A 22,545-nucleotide genomic window follows, 5' to 3' on the forward strand; every position below is an offset into this window, starting at 1 on the left:
TCAGACAACGGTTCAAGACCGGGCGGCGGCTCTCAACAGAAGAGGCCGACTCGTGGTGGTCAGGGGGCAGCTCTCATCGGCGACGGAGGAAACGACGCGGCAAGCCGGACAGACCGGGGACGTGGCGGAGGATGACCAGGCATTTTGATCCTCTGATGCTTGGTGACTCGATCGCGACTCACCTTGATAGCCGGTCAATGAAGTCGACTTGAAACAGAAGTGACGGCGGCTCCCCTACTGTTTGGAACGGCTTGAAACGGCAGCGGAGGCCGCGACGGAGTTGGGTTCCTTCAGAAGCGGCAAATGAGGCAGGTCCGCGGAGGCGACTTGAAGACGTCAAGGCCGCCTTGACTTGGCAGAGACGAGCCGGTCCAAGGTGAGGCCGAGACGATCCGGGGGTAACTCGGCGGCACTTGCAAACCATGGCCGAGTCCTTTTCCAAGTCGTAGAGTTTTTATCAATCTTATCTCCGGGTCTTGGCTTGACTTTGTTTTCTCTCGTTTGGAGTTTAGTGCAGGCACACGCGACGGCAACGGTTTGATCAGACACATCCTCTTCAGGAAAATCCTTTGATCTCGGCGACTCATCATCTACCAAACAAGCCGTTGGATAGCAGCGTAACCCTAACTCCTCTTGATCTGAACTTTCTCTAATCCATCGCTGAAAAACTCCGATCTTTGACTGATGAATTTGTGGTTAATGTGCATCCTTCCAAACTGGTTATTTTTCAGCCGAAAAATTGCAAACTTCTCGATCCGTGGAAGAGATCCCTTCAAGAACTCCTCACCACCGTGCGCTATGACCCACGGTGGGCGCCAACTGTCATGGAATTGTCACGGCAGATGTCCTAGTGTGAGGACTTAGTCGCGAGGCCAACGCATCTATGTGGTAGCTTGAGAGGGGTTGATCAGAATCGAGAGACGCAGCGTAAGACAAGGGTTTAGACAACTTCGGGTCCCGGGAAACATCATCCGGTAATAACCCTACATGTTGTTTGTGGCTAGTTCTCATTATCATCATGAAGGAGTCGCCGTAAACAGGCTCTCCTAGTTATGTCTAGCCCTAAGATTATTTCTCTCCTTACTTGTCCCTCTTGGGGTGCCACGCCCCTCCTTATATAAGTTGAAGGGGCGGGTTACATGTAGAGTCCATCTCGGACTAAGACTTAAACTATTCTGACTTCTCTTCATGGGCTTCTTAACATCTTGGGCTTCTTAACGTCTCGGGCTTATTAACCCCAGGCGACTCTGTCTGCTGGGTTATGATTGTCTGCCGGGTTATGACTGTGTGCCGGGTTATCATCTGTCAGGTTATCATCTGACTTAACATCTGCCGGGTTATCATCTGACTTAACATCTGTCGGGTTATCATCTAACTTAACATCTGCCGGGTTATCATCTGTCGGGTTATCATATAACTTAACTGTCCCAGCCGGGTCATAACTCCGGCCGGGTCATACTGCGGGGTATATCCCCGACACTAGTACTCCTAGTAGCACATGGGTGTTAGATACCGGTTCAGTTGCTAATATTGGTAACTCGAAACAAAAGCTACGGAATAAACGGAGACTAGCTAAGGGCGAGGTGACGATATGTGTTGGAAGTGTTTCCAAGGATGATATGATCACCATCGCACCTCCCTCTACCTTCGGGATTAGTGTTGAATCCAGATTTGCATTGCTGTCTGCGTTGAGCATGAACATGATTAGATCATGTTTATTGCAATACGGTTATTCATTTAAGTCGGAGAATAATGGTTATTCTGTTTACATGAATAATACCTTCTATGGTCATTCACCCAATGTGAATGGTTTATTGAATCTCGGTCGTAGTGATACACATGTTCATAACATTGATGCCAAAAGATGTAGAGTTGATAATGATAGTACCACTTTCTTGTGGCACTGCCGCATAGGTCATATTGGTGTAAAGCGCATGAAGAACCTCCATGCTAATGGACTTTTGGAGTCACTTGATTTTGAATCACCTAACACATGCGAACCATGCCTCATAGGCAAGATGACTAAAACCCCGTTTTCTGAAATAATGGAACGGGCAAGTGACTTGTTGGAAATCACACATGCTGATGTGTGCGGTCCGATGAGTGTTGACACACGCAGTGGATATCGTTATTTTCTCACCTTCACCGATGAATTGAGTAGATGTGGGTATATTTATTTAATGAAGCATAAGTCTGAAACGTTTGAAAAGTTCAAGCAATTTCAGAGTGAAGTTGAGAATCATCATAACAAGAAGATCAAGTTCCTACGATCTGATCAAGGGGAGAGTATCTGAGTTATGAGTTTGGCAATCACTAAAGACAAGGTGGAATCGTTTCACAGTTGACGCCACCTGGAACACCATAGCGTAATGGTGTGTCCGAATGTCGTAATCGCACCCTATTGGATATGGTGCGATCTATGATGTCTCTTACCGATCTACCGCTATCATTTTGGGGTTATGCATTAGAGACAATTACAGTCACTTTAAATAGGGCACCATCTAAGTCCTTGGAGACGACACCGTATGAACTATGGTTTGGCAAGAAACCTAAGTTGTTGTTTCTTAAGGTTTGGGGCTACGATGCTTATGTCGATAGGCTTCGGCCAGAAAAGCTCGAACCCAAAGCGGAAAATTGTGTCTTCATAGAATACCCAAAGAAGCGATTGGGTATACCTTCTATCTCAGATCTGAGGGCAAAGTGTTTGTCGCTATGAACAGGTCCTTTCTCGAGAAAGAGTTTCTTTCGAAAGAATTGGGTGGGAGGAAGATAGAACTTGATGAGGTTGTCGAACCTTTACTTCAACCAGAGATTAGGGCAGCACAGAAAGATGTTTCTGTGGCACCTACGTCAGTTGAAGAGAAAGCTAATGATGATGATCATGAATCTTCAGATCAAGTTACTATCAAACCTCATAGGTCGACAAGGATGTACAACTTCTGAGCAGTAACCCTGTCTTAAAGGTCATGTTGTTGGAGAATAGTGAACCTACGAGCTATGGAGAAGCGATGGTGGGCCCGGATTCCAACAAATGGCTAGGAGCCATGAAATCCGAGATAGGATCCATGTATGAGAACAAAGTATGGACTTTGGTGGACTTGCCCGATGATCGGCAAGCCATTGAGAATAAATGGATCTTTAAGAAGAAGACAAACGCTGATGGTAATGTCACCATTTATGAAGCTCGACTTGTCCCAAAGAAGTTTCCGACAAGTTCAAGGAGTTGACTGTGATGAGACTTTCTCACTCATAGTGATGCTAAAGTCGGTTAGAATTATGTTAGCAGTTGCTGCATTTCATTTACGAAATCTGGCAGATGGATGTCAAAACAAAGTTTCCTTGACGGTTTCCGTGAGGAAAGGCTGTATGTGATACAACCAGAAGGTTTTGTCGATCCTAAGGATGCTAAAAGGTATGCAAACTCCAGCGATCCTTCTATGGACTGGAGCAAGCATCTCGGAGTTGGAACATACGCTTTGATGAGGTGATCAAAGCATTTGGGTTTATACAAAGTTTGCAAGAAACTTGTATTTGCAAGAAAGTGAGTGGGAGCACTACAACATTTTGATAAGTATATGTGGATGACATTTTGTTGATCAGAAATGATGTAGAATTTCTGGAAAGCATAAAAGGTTGTTTGAATGGAGTTTTTCAAAGGAAGACCTGTGTAAAACTTCTTACATGTTGGGTATCAAGATCTATAGAGATAGATCAAGAGGCCTGATAAGACTTTCACAGAGCACATACCTTGACATGATCTTGAAGGAGTTCAAGATGGATCAGTCAAAGAAGGAGTTCTTGCCTGAGTTGTAAGGTGTGAATTTAAGACTTTAAGATCGACCAAGGCAGAAGAAAGAGAAAGGACGAAAGGCGTCCCCTATGCCTTAGCCATAAGCTCTATACGACATGACATGCTATGTACTGCGATGTGCCTTGCCACGTGTCTGGCAAGGGGGTATAAGAGTGATCCAGGAGCGGATCATTGGACATCGGTCAAAATTGTCCTTGGGAATAAGGAAATGTTTCTCGATTATGGAGGTGATGAAGAGTTCGGCGTAAAGGGTTACGCCGATGCAAGATTTAACACCTATCCAGATGACTCTGAGTAGCAAACCGGATACGTATAGTGGAGCAACCATTTGAAATAGTTCCAAGTGGAGCATAGTAGCAACATCTACAATATGAAATAGAGATTTGCGAAGAATACATGGATCTGAATGTTGCAGACCCGTTGACTAAAACCTCTCTCGTAAGCATAACATGATCAAACCCTAGAACTCATTGAGTGTTAATCACATGGTTATGTGAACTAGATTATTGACTCTAGCAAACTCTTGGGTGTTAATCACATGGCGATATGAACTAGATTATTGACTCTAGTAAACTCTTTGGGTGTCAGTGACATGGCGATGTGAACTATGAGTGTTAATCACATGGCGATGTGAACTAGATTATTGACTCTAGTGCAAGTGGGAGACTGTTGGAAATATGCCCTAGAGGCAATAAAATGGTTATTATTATATTTTCTTGTTCATGATAATTGTCTATTGTTCATGTTATAATTGTATTAACCGGAAACCATAATACATGTGTGAATACATAGACCACAACATGTCCCTAGTAATCCTCTAGTTGACTAGCTCGTTGATCAATAGATGGTTATGGTTTCCTGACCATGGACATTGGATGTCGTTGATAACGGGATCACATCATTAGGAGAATGATGTGATGGACAAGACCCAATCCTAAGCATAGCACAAGATCGTGTATTTCGTTTGCTAGAGCTTTTCTAATGTCAAGTATCATTTCCTTAGACCATGAGATTGTGCAACTCCCGGATACTGTAGGAGTGCTTTGGGTGTATCAAATGTCACAACGTAACTGGGTGGCTATAAAGGTGCACTACAAGTATCTCCGAAAGTGTCTGTTGGGTTGGCACGAATCGAGACTGGGATTTGTCACTCTGTATGACGGAGATGTATCTTTGGGCCCACTCGGTAATGCATCATCATAATGAGCTCAATGTGACTACGGAGTTAGCCACGGGATCATGCGTTACGGAACGAGTAAAGAGACTTACCGGTAACGAGATTGAACGAGGTGTGGGGATACCGACGATCAAATCTCGGGCAAGTAACATACCGATGCACAAAGGGAATTGTATACGAGATTGACTGAATCCCCGACATCGTGGTTCATCCGATGAGATCATCGTGGAACATGTGGGAGCCAACATGGGTATCCAGATCCCACTGTTGGTTATTGGCCGGAGAGATGTTTCGGTCATGTCTGCATGGTTCCCGAACCCGTATGGGCTACACACTTAAGGTTCGATGACGCTAGAGTTGTAATGGGAATAATATGTGGTTACTGAAGGTTGTTCGGAGTCCCGGATGAGATCCCGGACATGACGAGGCACTCCGGAATGGTCCGGAGGTGAAGATCCATATATTGGACAAGGGTATTGGAGTCCGAAATTATTCTGGTAGTACCGGGTGACAACCAGCATGACCGAAAGGAGTTTCGGAGGCCCCGACAAGCGTTGGGGGCCTTATGGGCCAAGGGGAGGGGGCACACCAGCCCACTAAGGGGCTGTGCGCCCCTCCCACCCCATCTCACGTAACCTGGAAGTTATGTTATCAGAAAGTTCTGGTGGGGAAGTAACGAAGGAAAACGGAAGCCTCATTGGGTCTCTTGGAAAACTATGACACAACCCAAGGGCATGGGGGGTTTAGGGTTCAAAGATTTTGAGCTATTTAACCTAGCAATGTTGGCGAAACAAGCATGGAGACTACTGCAGAACCCTGAGACCTTGAGTGCACGTATTCTCAAGAGCATTTATTACCATAATTCGGACATTCTTGAGGCCGAACTGGGTAATCACCCTAGCCAGGTGTGGCGTGCTGTAGTTGAAGGTAGGGACACCCTAAGGCAAGGATTGATTAAACGAATCGGGAACGGTGCATCAATGATACGTCTCCAACGTATCTATAATTTTTTATTGTTCCATGTTGTATTATATTCTGTTTTGGATGATTAACGGGCTTTATTATACACTTTTATATTATTTTTGGGACTAACCTATTGACCGGAGGCCCAGCCTGAATTACTGTTTTTTGCCTAATTCAGTGTTTCGCAGAAAAAGAATATCAAATGGAGTCCAAACGGAATGAAACCTTCGGGAACGTGATTTTCGGAACGAACGTGACACGGAGAACTTGGAGTCTACGTCAAGAAATCAACCAGGAGAGCACGAGGCAGGGGGGCGCGCCTACCCCCTGGGCGCGCCCTCCACCCTTGTGGGGCCCACGTTGCTCCATCGATGTACTTCTTCCTCCTATATATACCTACGTACCCCCAAACTATCAGATACGGAGACAAAAACCTAATTCCACCGCCGCAACCTTCTGTACCTGTGAGATCCCATCTTGGGGCCTTTTCCGGTGCTCCGCCGGAGGGGGCATCGATCACGGAGGGCTTCTACATCAACACCATAGCCTCTCCGATGATGTGTGAGTAGTTTACTTCAGACCTTCGGGTCCATAGTTATTAGCTAGATGGCTTCTTCTCTCTCTTTGGATCTCAATACAAAGTTCTCCACGATTCCCGTGGAGATCTATTCGATGTAATCTTCTTTTGCGGTGTGTTTGTTGAGACCGATGAATTATGGGTTTATGATCAAGTTTATCTATGAACAATATTTGAATCTCCTCTGAATTGTTTTATGTATGATTGGTTATCTTTGCAAGTCTCTTCGAATTATCAGTTTGGTTTGGCCTACTAGATTGATCTTTCTTGCAATGGGAGAAGTGCTTAGCTTTGGGTTCAATCTTGCGGTGTCCTTTCTCAGTGATAGCAGGGGCGGCAAGGCACGTATTGTATTGTTGCCATCGAGGATAAAAAGATGGGGTTTATATCATATTGCATGAGTTTATCCCTCTACATCATGTCATCTTACTTAAAGCATTACTCTGTTCTTATGAACTTAATACTCTAGATGCATGCTGGATAGCGGTCGATGTGTGGAGTAGTAGTAGTAGATGCAGAATCGTTTCGGTCTACTTGTCGCGGACGTGATGCCTATATACATGATCATACCTAGATATTCTCATAACTATGCTCAATTCTATCAATTGCTCAATAGTAATTTGTTCACCCACCGTATTTCTTATGCTCTTGAGAGAAGCCACTAGTGAAACCTATGGCCCCCGGGTCTATTTTCCATCATATTAATCTTCAAACACTTAGTTATTTTTATTGCCTTTTATTTTACTTTGCATCTTTATCATAAAACTACCAAAAATATTATCTTATCATATCTATCAGATCTCACTCTCGTAAGTGACCGTTGAGGGATTGACAACCCCTTTATCGCATTGGTTGCGAGGTTCTTATTTGTTTGTGTAGGTGTGAGGGACTCGTGCGTGATCTCCTACTAGATTGATACCTTGGTTCTCAAAAACTGAGGGAAATACTTATGCTACTTTACTGCATCACCCTTTCCTCTTCAAGGGAAAACCAACGCAGTGCTCAAGAGGTAGCAATCAACCAACATATGGAATCAAAATTGGCTCCCTAGAGAGGGAATGTTCCGGCCATATGGCAGCACAATACCAAATCCAACGGTCAGAGTTTCTGAGCTTATCATGGGCGCTACAGCTTCTTGGAACAGACAAGTGATCCAAGAAAACTTTATGCCAATCGACGCACGGGTCATCCTTGAAATCCCCTTGTGCACAAGGAATATACCTGACTTCTGGGCTTGGCACTATGAGAAACATGGAGTCTTTTCTGTTAAGTCAGCATACAAGATGTTGGTCGCAACTAAGTTAAGAAGGGAAGCATGGCTGGAAGGTGCGGCCGGAACCTCAAACTCTGTTGCAGAAGAGGGATCTTGGAAAAGATTGTGGAAGACGAAAGTCCCAGGGAAAATACGCATGTTCCTTTGGCGACTATCAAAACACTCCTTGCCAACAAATGATGTTAGGGCACATCGCCACATGGCCGACTCCGATCAATGCAGTCTATGTGGATCCCGGGACTCTTGGAGTCACTCTCTTTTGGAGTGTTCATCATCAAGAAGTGTGTGGGCGCTAATGGAGGAGGATATCACACATAAAATTATAGAGAACAAGTAACTGAGCGCGAGACAGTGGCTGTTTTCACTGATGCAACTGTTATCACATGAGCACTTCATCCTCACTGCGGTCACTCTTTGGGCCATTTGGCACGCACGACGTAAGGCTATCCATGAGTCAATCTTTCAAAGTCCCCAAGCTACCCACGACTTCATTGTTAGGTTCATTGCTGAACTAGATACAATTAAATCCAAGGGTCCAGGACGGGGAAATACTACGACGTCGGGCCATCCTGGCCAGCGCCGGCAAAAGAAGCCACCAGCGGGCAATTGCAAGATTCATATTGATGCTGGAGTATTGACAAGAAGAGGAGGATCAGCAGCGGCCGTATGCAGAGATGAGTGGGGAAACTATATGGGCAGCTCGGCCTTGGTTATCGAAGGTGTGGTAGACCCGGCCACCCTTGAGGCAGTTGCATGCCGGGAAGCTTTGTCCCTTGCTGAAGATTTGGGCATCCAGAGCTTTGTTGTCGCGTCGGATTGCAGCCAAGTTGTATCGGATATCAACAGGAGATCACATGAAACCTATGGAGCGATCATTGAGGAGATAACTCCTAGATCATCTTCTTTTCAGTGTAAATTTACTTTTGAGAGTCGTGCTGTTAATTATGAAGCACATAGATTAGCCAAGTTTTCACTATCTAGAGGTCCGGAGCGCCATGTGTGGTTTGGAGTGCCTCATGACCAAAGATGTATCCCACTTCATGTGGAATTTCATGAATAAAACTTGGTTTTACCCCTCAAAAAAAATCTCACGTAACCTGGAGAGGTGGGGGCGCCTCCCCTAGGGCAGCCGCCCCTCCCGGCTTGGGGGGCAAGTTTCCTAGGGGTGGGGGCGCCCAAACCCATCTAGGGTTTCCCTTGTGGCCGTCTCTCCTTCCCTAGGGAAACCCTAGGGTGCCTCCTCCTCCCCCCTTCCTCTTATATATAGTGAGGGAGAGAGAGGGCAGCCGCACCCCTCCCCCTGGCGCAGCCCCTCCCTCCTCCAACACCTCCTCCTCCTCCGTAGTGCTTGGCAAAGCCCTGCAGGAGAACCGCAAGCTCCACCAGCACGTCGTCGTGCTGCCAGAGCTCTCCCTCAACTTCTCCTCTCCCCTTGCTGGATCAAGAAGGAGGAGACGTCCCCGGGTTGTACGTGTGTTGAACGCGGAGGCGCCGTCCGTTCGGCGCTTGGATCGGATCTTCCACAATTTGAATCGCCGCGAGTACGACTCCATCAACCGCGTTCTTGTAACGCTTCCACTTAGCGATCTTCAAGGGTATGAAGATGCACTCCCTCTCTCTCATTGCTAGTATCTCCTAGAGTGATCTTGGTGACACGTAGGAATTTTTTTGAATTATTACTACGTTCCCCAACAGAGCCGTGGGATGGTAGTTGAGAGGGCGAAGAGGGGGAGGAGGATTGTTGCCGCGGAAACAATGAGGACCACAAAATGCGTGGGCTTCACTTCGATTTTGGATGGACTGAGGGTGTTAGGCCAACTCCACCGCACGACCCCAAACGGACGTCTGTTTTTCCCGGATTCTATCCGTTTGGGTAGGGCAATAGGGTCGTGTCCGGGCCTGTCCTGGGATGCGGTGGTCGTGCGCCCAGCGCGCGGACGCATCCTTTGGCCCCATCCTGTCCGCCTCCTATTTGAAACACCACCTTTCGAAAATAGCACGCCCTGGTTCAGGCCAGCGACCCTAGTTCACGCCGGCAATAGAGCCAGCGGCCTACACGTCCTCGTCGGCAACAGAGCCAGCGGCCTACATGTCCTCGCCGGCAACACAGCCAGCAGCCGGCAACACAATCAGCCTCCAAAATGAATGTGTTTCTCGCCGACACACAGCCAGCGGCCGGAACCCATGCCAGCCTCCAAAAAAGAACGACCACGGCCGATCAGACGACCTAGTTCAGGACGTCGGCGTCGAACATCTCCTTCTACCTGGCCTCGAACCAGCTCCTCGTCTTCTCTCTCATCTTGGTCAAGTCCACGCTCATGATCGTAAGGGCCACCTCCTTTGCTTTGGCTGCGGCATTGGTGGCCTCGATGTCGAGCTGCCTCTGCCTGGCCGTGACATTGGCGGCTTCGATGTCGATCTGCCTTTGCCGGGACGCCTCCTCCATGTCGATCTTCCTCTTCTTGGCCGCCTCCTCCATCTCAAACTTCTTCCTTTGAAGCTCTAGGTATTGCTTCATTTGCTCGTCCATGCTTTGTCGCTTCTTATCGTCCCTCACATCCTTTTGCGACATCATGCCATGCAAGGCCATGGATGACGCATCACGTATGTCGTCCACCTTGGAGTTGGTCTTGCCCGTCGGCCTCTTCAACTCCTCACCATCTCCACCTCCGGCCAACGCGGTCGTCTTCTTGCCTCTCTTCCTTTGAAGTTCACGGTATTGATCCTTGAACTTAGGGCAGTTGTTGATGATCGTCCAACAATGCGTAAGAGTGAATGGCTTGTCATTGTGCCGAGCTTGAATGCTTCCAAAGATTGAAATGCCTACACCACATGATCGACAACAATTGAACATGCAAACATATACAAGGCCGAAGTGTCATGGCCGTAGCAACGAAAGAACTAGGACGAGGAGAGCATACCATGTCCCCAATGCCGAGACCACTCACGGGCCGTGCTTCAACGCTCTCAAGTGCGGCACAATACTTATTGCACTCTTGTTGGATGAACAACCACCTCTTTTGAATCGAGGTGATGCCACGGTCGCTCATAATTTGGTAGGGCTCAAACATCTTCCTTTCATGGAATGTTTTGTGGACTCTCGTCCAAAAAACAAGGCCCTTTTGTTGCGCGCCGGTCCTCGGATCTTGGCTAATCTCCATCCAACATTGGAAAATCAATTTGTCCTCGTCTTGTGAATATGAACCCGTGCGAATGCTCTTCTTCCTCTTCTGCGCTTCCGCTCTTTGGGTGAGCTCGTCGATGAACAATGGCTCGCCCCCAATATCCATATCAATGCCTTCTTCTTCATCACCATCACCTTCGCAATAGATGTCATCGTCTTCATGCCACGAGTCACCATGGTCGTAGTCAGCACGGTCGTGGGGCTCTTCATCGGCAACGTACTGGTTGTAGAAGGGGTCGTCGACCGTTGGCGTTGGCGTTGGCGTTGGCATTCGGTTGAACAGGACGCGGGGCGACGGCATGGTGCCCGTAAACGGCGGCCGTGCTTGCTTTCTTTGCATCTCGACGGACGGCCGGCCGCCGCTGCTGGACCCCGGCGTGACGTTGAGGTCGATGACGGCCGAGGGGCGCGGGGTGGACGGCGCGATCACGCCAACGTCCGGCGACCCCGAAAAACGGGTCTGGCCGTCGTGCCTTGGCGGGGGAAAGCCGGGCGACATAGGCGTGGTCCGCGACGTTGGCGACTGGCAGTGCGGAGGCCTGGCGACTGACGGGCCTGTGCTCGCCGGGCCGAAGGCCGCTTCAGAGAAACCCACCGGACGGCAAATGCCAAGCATGAGGTGGGCGTGCGCATTGTTGACGATGGCCTCCTTCTCCTCGACCTCTGCCTTGCGCCACGCGGCCTCCATCGCATCGCGCTCGGCGGCGAACTTGGCCGTGGCGGTCTTGCTCTTGAGGACCGCCCTCCGGTTCCTCCTCTTCGCCAAATCCGCGTCCAACTTAGCGATCTCCGTGTGCATTCCGACCGCGGCTTCCTTGCACCCTTGGCCGCCTTCTTCTTCACCTTTCCGGGCGGGTCGATGGCCAGGCCGCCGGAATTCGGCTGGGCGTCAGCCATGGACGGGGGAGGGTGGGGGGACGGGCGGGACGTGGGAGGGTTTGGGGGGAAATGACGCCAAATAGGACGTGGGGGGTTGCTTTGTGCCACCGACGGGCGGGCCAGGAGAGGACAAGCGCGCGCTGTCCGTTTCACCCTAAAAGCAGCGCAAACTTGGGCTGAGGATGGGTCGAAAACGGACAGAAAATGAACAAAAATCAGTTTGCGCCCGCACGCTGGCCCGTCTGGTTTGTTCCTTTTACCCTAAATGGACGCACCCGAATAGGATGGGGTCACGCGCTGGAGGAGCTGGCCCTAGAGTCCTACGTGAAGTGTATCCGGATTCCTGCAAAGACCCCTCGAGACAGCTCGGTCGGAAAGTTTACTTGCGATTCGAGGGTCCGTTTTCGAGATGCCCCTCGCTCGTTCGTTCTATGCAGCGGGTATCTATTACGAGAAGCGGACCGGACTGGCGACGCAGCTGACAACGAAGTTAGCGGTAACAGTCTCCCGTACAACAAATGCAGCTCCCCCGTCAAGGCTTACTGCTGCTAATTAACTCGGGCAAGTGGGCCATCATGGCAAGTGGGCGGCATCTCCGGCGGTCGTAACGAGAAAAAATCCGAGGTCCTGTTCACCAGTTTACGCGGCAGCTCGTCCCGTGGAGGTCGGTAGGTCTGGTCAGGTCAGCCATCACGCCGCGCACTGCCATTCAGGCCGGGTCCGCAAAGCCCCGTCCGCCGGGTCCTCGTCCCGCGCTGCACCGTCTTTTCGCCCTGCGCCAACTGCTGTGGCGCGAGAGAGCGACACCGCACACGCCCCGGCCTACCACCTAGGCGACAGGGCCGTGCAGGTTGGCGGCAACGCGGCACCTCTCTCCTCAATGGCGAGCAATACGGGATGGCACTCCCATTCGGGCCGCTCGGTTGGGCCCTCGCCTTATCGCGTCCCGGATTCCTCCGGTACCAGAACGAGCCCGGAACCCGCCTGAAAAGACGAACCTCACCGTGCAGGCACAAAATCGCTCCTCGCCCCCACCCAAATCACCACGGTATCTCCCCTCCGCCTGCGCTCTCCACCGCTACTGTTGTTGAGAAAAGAAATACGCGAGCGTTTTCGCGCGAACGGTTCGTGATCTCCTATACATGATTTGGGATTTGGCTCGGTTCCTTCTTGCGTAAGCACGAAGGAAGGCTGCTGGTTGCTAAGACGACTTTGATTAGTTCGTACTAGTTGGCGGACCAAAGAAAAAAAAAAGAATTCAAAGGAATATGCAAGAGCGAATGCGGGCGATGACGACGACGAAGACGGCTAATTACCATTGTTAATGATTGCTTGATGCCCACCCAGCCAATGCAAGCGAGTTAGATTAGATAGATATTAGCACCGGGTGGGTTGGGGTTGCGGTTGTGGTTGTGGTTGGACTTGAGCTAGCAACAGCGCACCTACCATGTCAAAAGCTAAGCATCACGCCGATCATCACGTTTGCTCCGGTGGCCCCCCACACCCACACCCACTTACCCCACGGCTAAGCTAAGCTAAGCATCCCGTCCCAAATAATAAAAACAGCTCGTGTTAGAAGAAGGCTATCTTTTTCTTAATCAAAGAGTACGTGCGTGCGTACCCCGTGCAACTTGATGTTACAAAATGAGATTTCTCAGAGATAGTGGCTGGATGATAAACCCAGTAAAGTACTCTAGTAGGTGCAGTGGAGCAGTGCCACACGCCGCTGCCTGCGACTGTCTTGTCACGCCTGAATACATGACAAGAGACGATCACGTACGAGTCACAGCCGGGTGCGCCGCACCGGGGCCAGTTCGGTACGCGTACGCCCCGGGGCCTTCTTCTTTTTCCTCTAGGCTCGGCTCCTACTCCAGATGGCAAGCTATAGGTCAACTTCTTTATCCGCGCTACACGATACTCCATGTCCATGGTGATAAGATGGGCCATGCACGACGTGGACAACCAACTGCCACGGGTTATACTCAGCCATAGGAGTAGAGTAGCTCTATCCTTCTCCAGGACTTATCCAGACGCCATCTTTTTCTTTTCGGGGTGTGATCACTTATCCAAATGTAATTATGCTTATGCAGACATAAATGATGACATGGATGATGAGCCATAGGAGTACTTACTAGTGTTTGCACAGGCAAAATTTACCACTAAAAACCAAGAATAACACTGCAGCAGCGCGGCTGCGGGCCTGGTGCTACGGATGGACAGTGGGCAGGACAAGAAGAGCAAGGAGACAAACTCGTTCACAGTCTCGAACTCTCAGTGCGGGCCCCACCCGCCAGTCCATTCATGAGACGTCGCCGGTGCTAGTGCAAACGCAGTGAAAAGACAAAACTTTTCTTCTCAGCGAAAAGATAGAGATGAAAACTGATGAGTACTCGTACGCCTCGAGAAATATTTCGAGTGCTCATACGTGCTACAGGACACACTCCTGGCATTTTCTTCCGAGTCTTTGAGGCAAGTAAAAATCGATGCGGTAAAAATACAGAGAAGAAATACGGGGTAGACTTTGCGCGTGTCCTCCTACCCCGTGTACGCGCGGGTCGGTGAAACCAGCAGAGGCAGCAGCAGTAATTTCTTCTCTCTCTTTGCTCTTCTCTAGCGATGCTAGAACCGGGCGAGCGCGCGGCGGAGCACCTGGGCGAGGAGGCTGGGGGCGCTGAGGTGGGGGAGGTGGCCCTCCGTCGGCAGGGGCTCGATGGTGGTGCGCCCGCCGAGGTGGGCCTTGAGGTAGGCGGCGACGTTGGCCGGCACGGAGACGTCGCGGGTGGTCTGCACCACCACGCACGGCGCCTGCACCATGCCCAGCACGCCGCGGAGGTCCGTCTTGAACACGCTCTGGCAGACGTGGAGCGAGATGTCCGGCCGCATGTTGAACAGCGTCCGGCTGAACTCCTGCACCGCCGCCGGCACGTCCGCGCCCACCGCCAGCGGCGCGTACCCCTTGGCCCACGCCTCGTAGTTGGCCGACATCGCCTGGAACACCTGCTGGATCTCCTCCAGCTCGAACCCGCCGTGGTAGTCGCTGTCGTTCAAGAACCTGCTTGATCGATTGCTCCGGTCGGTTAGTTCGCCGCGCGTCGCGTGCAAGGAAAGGAAAGACTATATAATTGATCTATCGATCTTTCGATCGGTGGTGTACTGTGAATTACTCTACCACCCACCTAGGCGAGGCGCCGATGAGGACGAGCTTGGCGAAGAGGTCGGGGCGGCGGATGGAGGCGAGGATGCCGATCATGGCGGAGACGGAGTGGCCGACGAGGGCGCAGCGCGGGATGCGGAGCGCGTCGAGGATGGCGAGCAGGTCGTCCACGTAGGCGTCCAGGTTGTTGTAGCGGCGGAAGTCGAAGTGGTCCGGGTTGACGCTGCCGGCGCAGACGAGGTCGTAGAGCACCACGCGGTGCTCGCGGATGAGGTACGGCAGCACGCGGCTCCACGCCGACTGGTCCGTGCCGAAGCCGTGCGACAGCACCACCACGCGCTCGCCGGTGCCCACCACCCGCACGTTCAGGATCTGCAGCAGCTTCGCCCCGCTCGGCGCGCCCCCCACCATCGCCTCGCCGGAGCTAGACGCCGGAGCCGAGCTACCTCCGCTGCTCCTGCTGGGGCTGAGCGGGTGCGTGGACCGGAGCATGAGACGACGGACCTGGGATACAGGGCTGGGTCGCAGAGGCCGTGCCGCCCCTTATATACTACTGGCTGGCTAGCTAGCAAGCAGCGGAGGCCATGGCGTTCTTGGCTACCCCTCTCTCTCTCTCTCTCTCTCTCTCTCTCTCTCTCGTCTTGTCTCCCCCTCCCTCCTCTGCTTTATTCCCCTCGCTTGCTCTGGTTTGGTGTGGTTTCCGTTTTGGAGGTGTAGAATAGTGTGATGATGTGCCCAATTATCCAGGCCGCACCGGATAAAAAGGAGAGGCGCCTATAATTCTAGCCGCTAGGTTTTGTTTTTTATTGATTTGGTTTTTTTGTGTGCGTGACAAGCCCAGAGATGTCAATATGTCATTGTTACAAAATTACTTTGACCCGCTCTGTGGTGCTAAACATCACTTTCTTCTTTATTAGCTGTATAGGGCAATCGTACAGTTGTGTAACACTGTAATTTTTTGGTGCAGTACTAGATTAAGGTGAGTGGCGAGCTATTTTTTTTAACCTTTTTTACTAGCCAGTATAATTTATTTTACCTATTAGTAAGGCTAGTGCTTGTATTTTCTTTCTTCTCCAATTATAATTGTGGAATGGAGGTACTTTTTAGCAGGGGTTGTAACCTCATTTTAAGTACAGAAAAAACCTTTAGTAAATCAATTTAATTTTATTTTTTATTTAACCACAACAAAATTCCTAAATTAGGCTTTACACCATGATAACTGCCAAAAATACCGAATTGTATGTTTGAAATTTCCAATTTTAATGTAACCTAAATATAATGCATCTTCAGATGAATTGACATCTTTTTTCCCAACAAAGAGGCCATATATTAAAATTGTCCAACCTTTACTAGACCATCCTTATAAAAAGCAGAAAATAACACATATGTCCTTGTGAATATCGATTTTGTCTTCCTTCTGCACTCGTCGCCGCTGCGCTGAGAGCAATGCTCGATGCCACACGTGGATCTGTGAAAGACAACCAAAGATAAGGTAGTGTTCTTGACGCAGTGGCAGAGTAATCACCTACCGGAGCTAGAAGAAGTCTGTGATGAACATGAGATCGCTCTCCCAGAGAAGAAGGTGGCGAAGGGGCTAGACAACAATTCCTATCCAGCCAATTAGAACCTGTAAGGCCTTATGTCACCACCTTCACAACGAAGCTAAAGTGAGTCATGCATCGCCAGACATTGGAGAAGTAAGAAAGACAAAAATAAGAACTATCACATCCACTCCGCCACGACGTGTTCAAGAGCATCTCGACGAAACTTAGAAAAAATAGGAACAGAGATTTTGCCCTGACCGAAGTTCCGGCTCTCCACCTACATCAACCCAGCACCCTCGGAATGACGACATAATGGGTGTTGGGAAACGTAGTAGAAAATAAAAAAAATCGCCTGACGATCAACCAGGAACACTATGAAGATGCATAACGGTTAACATCAGATCGTTACCAACTCCGGGTTGCAGCGGAAGAAGAGTCGATGTAGATCGTACTTGAAGCCCCTCGAACCGTTCACGAACAATCCCTCGAACGGAAGACCGAAAGCACGACCTCTCCAAAGTTTGCAAGTGTACAAGCTTCACGATCCGACACGATAGCGCTTCGTCATCCAGAGCTAACCGTCGCTGGAGAATTAGAGGGAGGAGAAGAGAACAGCACAAGGCCTCTCAATTATGAGGATTAGAGAGAATGAGAACTAGTCTAGATCAAACTAGACCGGAAATAGATCAAGAGAGAACTAGAGGAGGCTTCAAAACTTGTGTTCTATGGGCTAACCATGCCCCCCTATTTATATGATGAGCCCTGGGATCGTAACTTAGGGAGGGGGCCTCCCCAAAGCCGGTTTGGGATGCAAGGAAGAGTCCTCCTCATTTTTCAATACGAAATGCTAAGATTCCTAGTGTTTCCAGAAATGCCACGGACCTCGGCGCCCAGGGCCAGACGGCAGGGACCCAGACGTCTGGTCCGTGACCTCTGCAAAAACACTTTTTGCACCGACCTAAAGCCTCGTGGGGATCACCCCTTCGCACATCCAATGTGTCCTCGCACGAGGGACCCTTTTGGATTTATCCGGAGGGTTCTGTAGCCTTCTAGACATCTGAAACTCTTTCGGAACTCTCTTGAAATAATTTATCATGTTCCCAGAGCTATTCTGGGAATATTTTCTCATAACTCTCACTCCACTAATACTCAGCAGATCGTGATTCCTTTAAGCTCGTGACCTTGTAGTTCGGTGAAATATAGACATGAACAAACCCCCTTTCGTTCAATGACCAATAACGGAACCGTGGACATCCATATTGATCCCTATGAATACACGAATGACATTCGAGTGAACCTTTGGTTATCATGTGCTATTCCCTTTACTTCACGATACTTTACAAAACCCGACTTGAGATATATCGGTATCCTCTTGAGTCATACACATGCTCACTATACCGGTCTCCTCACTATCGGTTTTGTTATTCTTTCTCGTTGACATGTTCCTTCATCCCTGTGATATTGTCACCCGTGTCTAGCCAGACGATGATGGATATCGTCACACCGAGAGGGCTTTAAGAATATCTCTCCATCATTATAGGAGTAAATTCCACTCTGGAGGTATCTAGTCATTGTCAAACTTTCCGATGAACATGTAAGTTGTCTTTATGATCACCGTGTTATAGATGATGTTTCAGCAACCCTGAAGTTCATCATACGGTAAGAAGTGACTACGATACTCTGATGGTCCAAGGAACTAATTCACATGCTAACACTTTGTGTTATAACAATTGAGTTCTCACAATATTATCTCGAACTATAACAAACAAGTATAGGTCAATTCAATATGATCATTCTTCTAATGTCATACTCTCAATGTTGTTTTAGGACTATCGTTACCTTAAGGACATCCTAAGATCCCGAAAACATGATCACAAACAACACTTGAGATAGTCTTAGAGGCGAGACTAAAATTTTTATTTTTACTGTTTATCATTCCACACATTCATATGAGTTTTCCGTTGAATCGCATATTCCAGGATCATAGCAGTTATAGCATAGAATATATACTTTTAATTATGAATATATAAATATAATAATAGAATATTATTGCCTCTAGGGTATTTTCCACAATGGGAGGATGTTATTCCATGGCACTAATGACGGCATCGCCTTGCAACCAACGTCCAGACACCTAAACTGAGTCCCAACTAGAGTTAGGGCGACCAAATACGACCAATCCCAAACCAGGGCCCCCACCTCACATGTACCGGAAGGCACCCCCAACCTCGTAGACTCGAAAAACAACCCGCATCGCTCTCGCGAGTGGCATCGGACGAACCCTAGCCTCCAACCCTGTGACCGCCTCCTCCAACCTCCCTTTCCCTGCCGTCGCCGGGCAAAGCCCAGTGGTCGTCGGCGGCGGTGGGGTTCCTGTTCCCCTCTTGGCGTGTGGCGGCACCGCGAGATGTGGCAGTGTGGCGGGGCGTGGCGTTGGTGTGGGGTTGGGCGGCTGCGGGGTTCTTGGTCGGGCGGTGGTGCGAGCGGAAGACCATGCCATGGTGGTTGCAGGTGGGATACCAAGGCGTGGCGTCGAGTTGGGGCTAGGGAATGGGCGGCGGCGTGGGCGCGGATATGGCCCTGCGGGAGCGGCCACGCCCGCCGGCCGACGGTGAGGCGCTCGGCGACCTTCTCTAGATGCTTAAGGTATGGATCTGTTGCGTCATGGAAAGGGTCTTGGTGAAAGATCGTGGATGTCGCCTAGAGGGGGGGGGGTGAATAGGCGCTTTAAAATAATTACGGTTTAGGCTTGAACAAATGCGGAATAAACCTAGCAGTTAATTTGTCAAGCACAAAACCTACAACAACTAGGCTCACCTATGTGCACCAACAACTTATGCTAAGCAAGATAAACAACTAGGTGAGAGCAAGATATATGACAAGAAACAATATAGCTATCACAAAGTAAAGTGCATAAGTAAATGGCTCGGGTAAGAGGTAACCGAGGCACGCGGAGACGATGATGTATCCCGCGTTTGGAGCAGTGTGGAGGCACAATGCTCCCCATGAAGCCACTAGGGCCACCGTAATATCCTCACGCCCTCGCACAATGCAAGATGTGTTGGGGAACGCAGTAATTTCAAAAAAAAATCCTACGCACACGCAAGATCCATCTAGGTGATGCATAGCAACGAGAGGGGAGAGTGTTGTCTACGTACCCTCGTAGACCGAAAGCGGAAGCGTTATGACAACGCGGTTGATGTGGTCGTACGTCTTCACGATCCGACCGATCCTAGTACCGAAAGTACGACACCTCCGCGATCTGCACATGTTCAGCTCGGTGACGTTCCACAAACTCTCGATCCAGCTGAGTGTTGAGGGAGAGCTTCGTCAGCACGACGGCGTGATGACGGTGATGATGAAGTTACCGGCGCAGGGCTTCGCCAAAGCACCGCAACAGTATGACCGAGGTGGATGATGGTGAAGGGGGGCACCGCACACGGCTAAGACAATGTTAACTTGTGTATTCTAGGGGTGCCCCCTTCCCCTGTATATAAAGGAGCAAGGGGAGGGGGTCGGCGGCCTCATAGGGTGCGCCCCAAGGGGGAACCCTACTCCTACTAGGAGTAGGTTCCCCCTTTCCTAGTCCAACTAGGAGGGGAAGGAAAGAGGAGGAGGGGAGAAGGAAAGAGGTGAAGGAAATATGCCCTAGAGGCAATAATAAAGTTATTATTTATTTCCTTATTTCATGATAAATGTTTATTATTCATGCTAGAATTGTATTAACCGGAAACATAATGCTTGTGTGAATAGATAGACAAACAGTGTGTCACTAGTATGCCTCTACTTGACTACCTCGTTGATCGAAGATGGTTATGTTTCCTAGCCATAGACATGAGTTGTCATTTGATTAACGGGATCACATCATTAGAAGAATGATGTGATTGACTTGACCCATTTCGTTAGCTTAGCACTTGATCGTTTAGTATTCTGCAATTGCTTTCTTCATGACTTATACATGTTCCTATGACTATGAGATTATGCAACTCCCGTTTACCGGAGGAACACTTTGTGTGCTACCAAACGTCATGACGTAACTGGGTGATTATAAAGGTGCTCTACAGGTGTCTCCAAAGGTACTTGTTGGGTTGGCGTATTTCGAGATTAGGATTTGTCACTCCGATTGTCGGAGAGGTATCTCCGGGCCCACTCAGTAGTGCACATCACTATAAGCCTTGCAAGCATTGAAACTAATGAGTTAGTTGCGGGATGATGTATTACGGAACGAGTAAAGAGACTTTTCGGTAACGATATTGAACTAGGTATTGAGATACCGACGATCGAATCTCAGGCAAGTAACATACCGATGACAAAGGGAACAACGTATGTTGTTATGCGGTTTGACCGATAAAGATCTTCGCAGAATATGTGGGAGCCAATATGAGCATCCAGGTTCCGCTATTGGTTATTGACCGGAGACGTGTCTCGGTCATGTCTACATAGTTCTCGAACCCGTAGGGTCCGCACGCTTAAAGTTCAATGACGGTTATATTATGAGTTTATGTGATTTGATGTACCGAAGGTAGTTCGGAGTCCTGGATGAGATTGGGGACATGACGAGGAGTCTCGAAATGGTCGAGACGTAAAGATCGATATATTGGACGACTATATTCGGATATCGGAAAGGTTCCGAGTTATTCGGGTATTTTTCGGAGTACCGGAGAGTTACGGGAATTCGCCGGGGAGTATATGGGCCTTATTGGGCTTTAGGGGAAAGAGAGAGGAGAGGTTGCGCGCCCCCCCAAGGCCTAGTCCGAATTGGACTAGGGGGAGGGGCTGCGCCCCCTCCTTTCTTCTCTTCTCTCTTCCCTTTCCTTGACTCCTACTCCTACTACTTGGAAGGGGGGGGGGGTCCTACTCCCGGTGGGAGTAGGACTCCTCCAGGGCGCGCCATAGGGGCCGGCCCTCTCTCCCCTCCTCCACTCCTTTATATACGTGGCCAGGGGGCACCCCAGAGACACAATAATTGATCTCTTGGATCTTTTAGCCGTGTGCGGTGCCCCTCTCCACCATAGTCCACCTCGATAATATCGTAGTGGTGCTTAGGCGAAGCCCTATGTCGGTAGAACATCATCATCGTCACCACGCCGTCGTGCTGACGGAACTCTCCCTCAAAGCTCGGCTGGATCGGAGTTCGAGGGACGTCATCGAGTTGAATGTGTGCAGAACTCGGAGGTGCCGTGCGTTCGGTGCTTGATCGGTCGGATCATGAAGACGTACGACTACATCAACCGCGTTGTGCTAACGCTTCCGCTTTCGGTCTACGAGGGTACGTGGACACACTCTCCCCTCTCGTTGCTATGCGTCACCATGATCCTGTGTGTGCGTAGGAAATTTTTGAAATTACCACGTTCCCCAACAGTGGCATCCGAGTCAGGTTTTACGCGTAGATGTTATATGCGCGAGTAGAACACAAGTGAGTTGTGGGCGATACAAGTCATACTGCTTACCAGCATGTCATACTTTGGTTCGGCGGTATTGTTGGATGTAGCGGCCCGGACCGACATTACGCATACGCTTACGCGAGACTGGTTCTATCGACGTGCTTTGCACATAGGTGGCTGGGGGGTGTCAGTTTCTCCAACTTTAGTTGAACCGAGTGTGGCTACGCCCGGTCCTTAAGAAGGTTAAAACAACACTAACTTGACGAACTATCGTTGTGGTTTTGATGCGTAGGTAAGAACGGTTCTTGCTCAGCCCGTAGCAGCCACGTAAAACTTGCAACAACAAAGTAGAGGACGTCTAACTTGTTTTTGCAGGGCATGTTGTGATGTGATATGGTCAAGACATGATGCTATATTTTATTGTATGAGATGATCATGTTTTGTAACCGAGTTATCGGCAACTGGCAGGAGCCATATGGTTGTTGCTTTATTGTATGCAATGCAATCGCCCTGTAATGCTTTACTTTATCACTAAGCGGTAGCGATAGTCGTAGAAGCATAAATTGGCGAGACGATAACGATGCTACGATGGAGATCAA

At 49.4% G+C, this 22,545-nt stretch overlaps 1 protein-coding gene across 1 annotated transcript; it reads right to left on the minus strand.

Moving 5' to 3' along the window:
* Positions 1–14,197: 14,197 nt before the first annotated feature.
* On the minus strand, positions 14,198–15,794 carry LOC109751185 (strigolactone esterase D14). The gene is made up of 2 exons (XM_020310080.4): positions 15,041–15,794; positions 14,198–14,916 (listed from the first exon to the last, which is right to left on the minus strand). The coding sequence occupies exons 1-2, from the start codon at positions 15,508–15,510 to the stop codon at positions 14,484–14,486; spliced, it is 903 nt and encodes a 300-aa protein (XP_020165669.1). The 5' UTR covers positions 15,511–15,794; the 3' UTR covers positions 14,198–14,483.
* Between the last annotated feature and the right edge of the window lie 6,751 nt (positions 15,795–22,545).

This window comes from Aegilops tauschii, chromosome 4, assembly GCF_002575655.3.
Source record: "Aegilops tauschii subsp. strangulata cultivar AL8/78 chromosome 4, Aet v6.0, whole genome shotgun sequence".
Classification (NCBI taxonomy): domain Eukaryota; kingdom Viridiplantae; phylum Streptophyta; class Magnoliopsida; order Poales; family Poaceae; genus Aegilops; species Aegilops tauschii.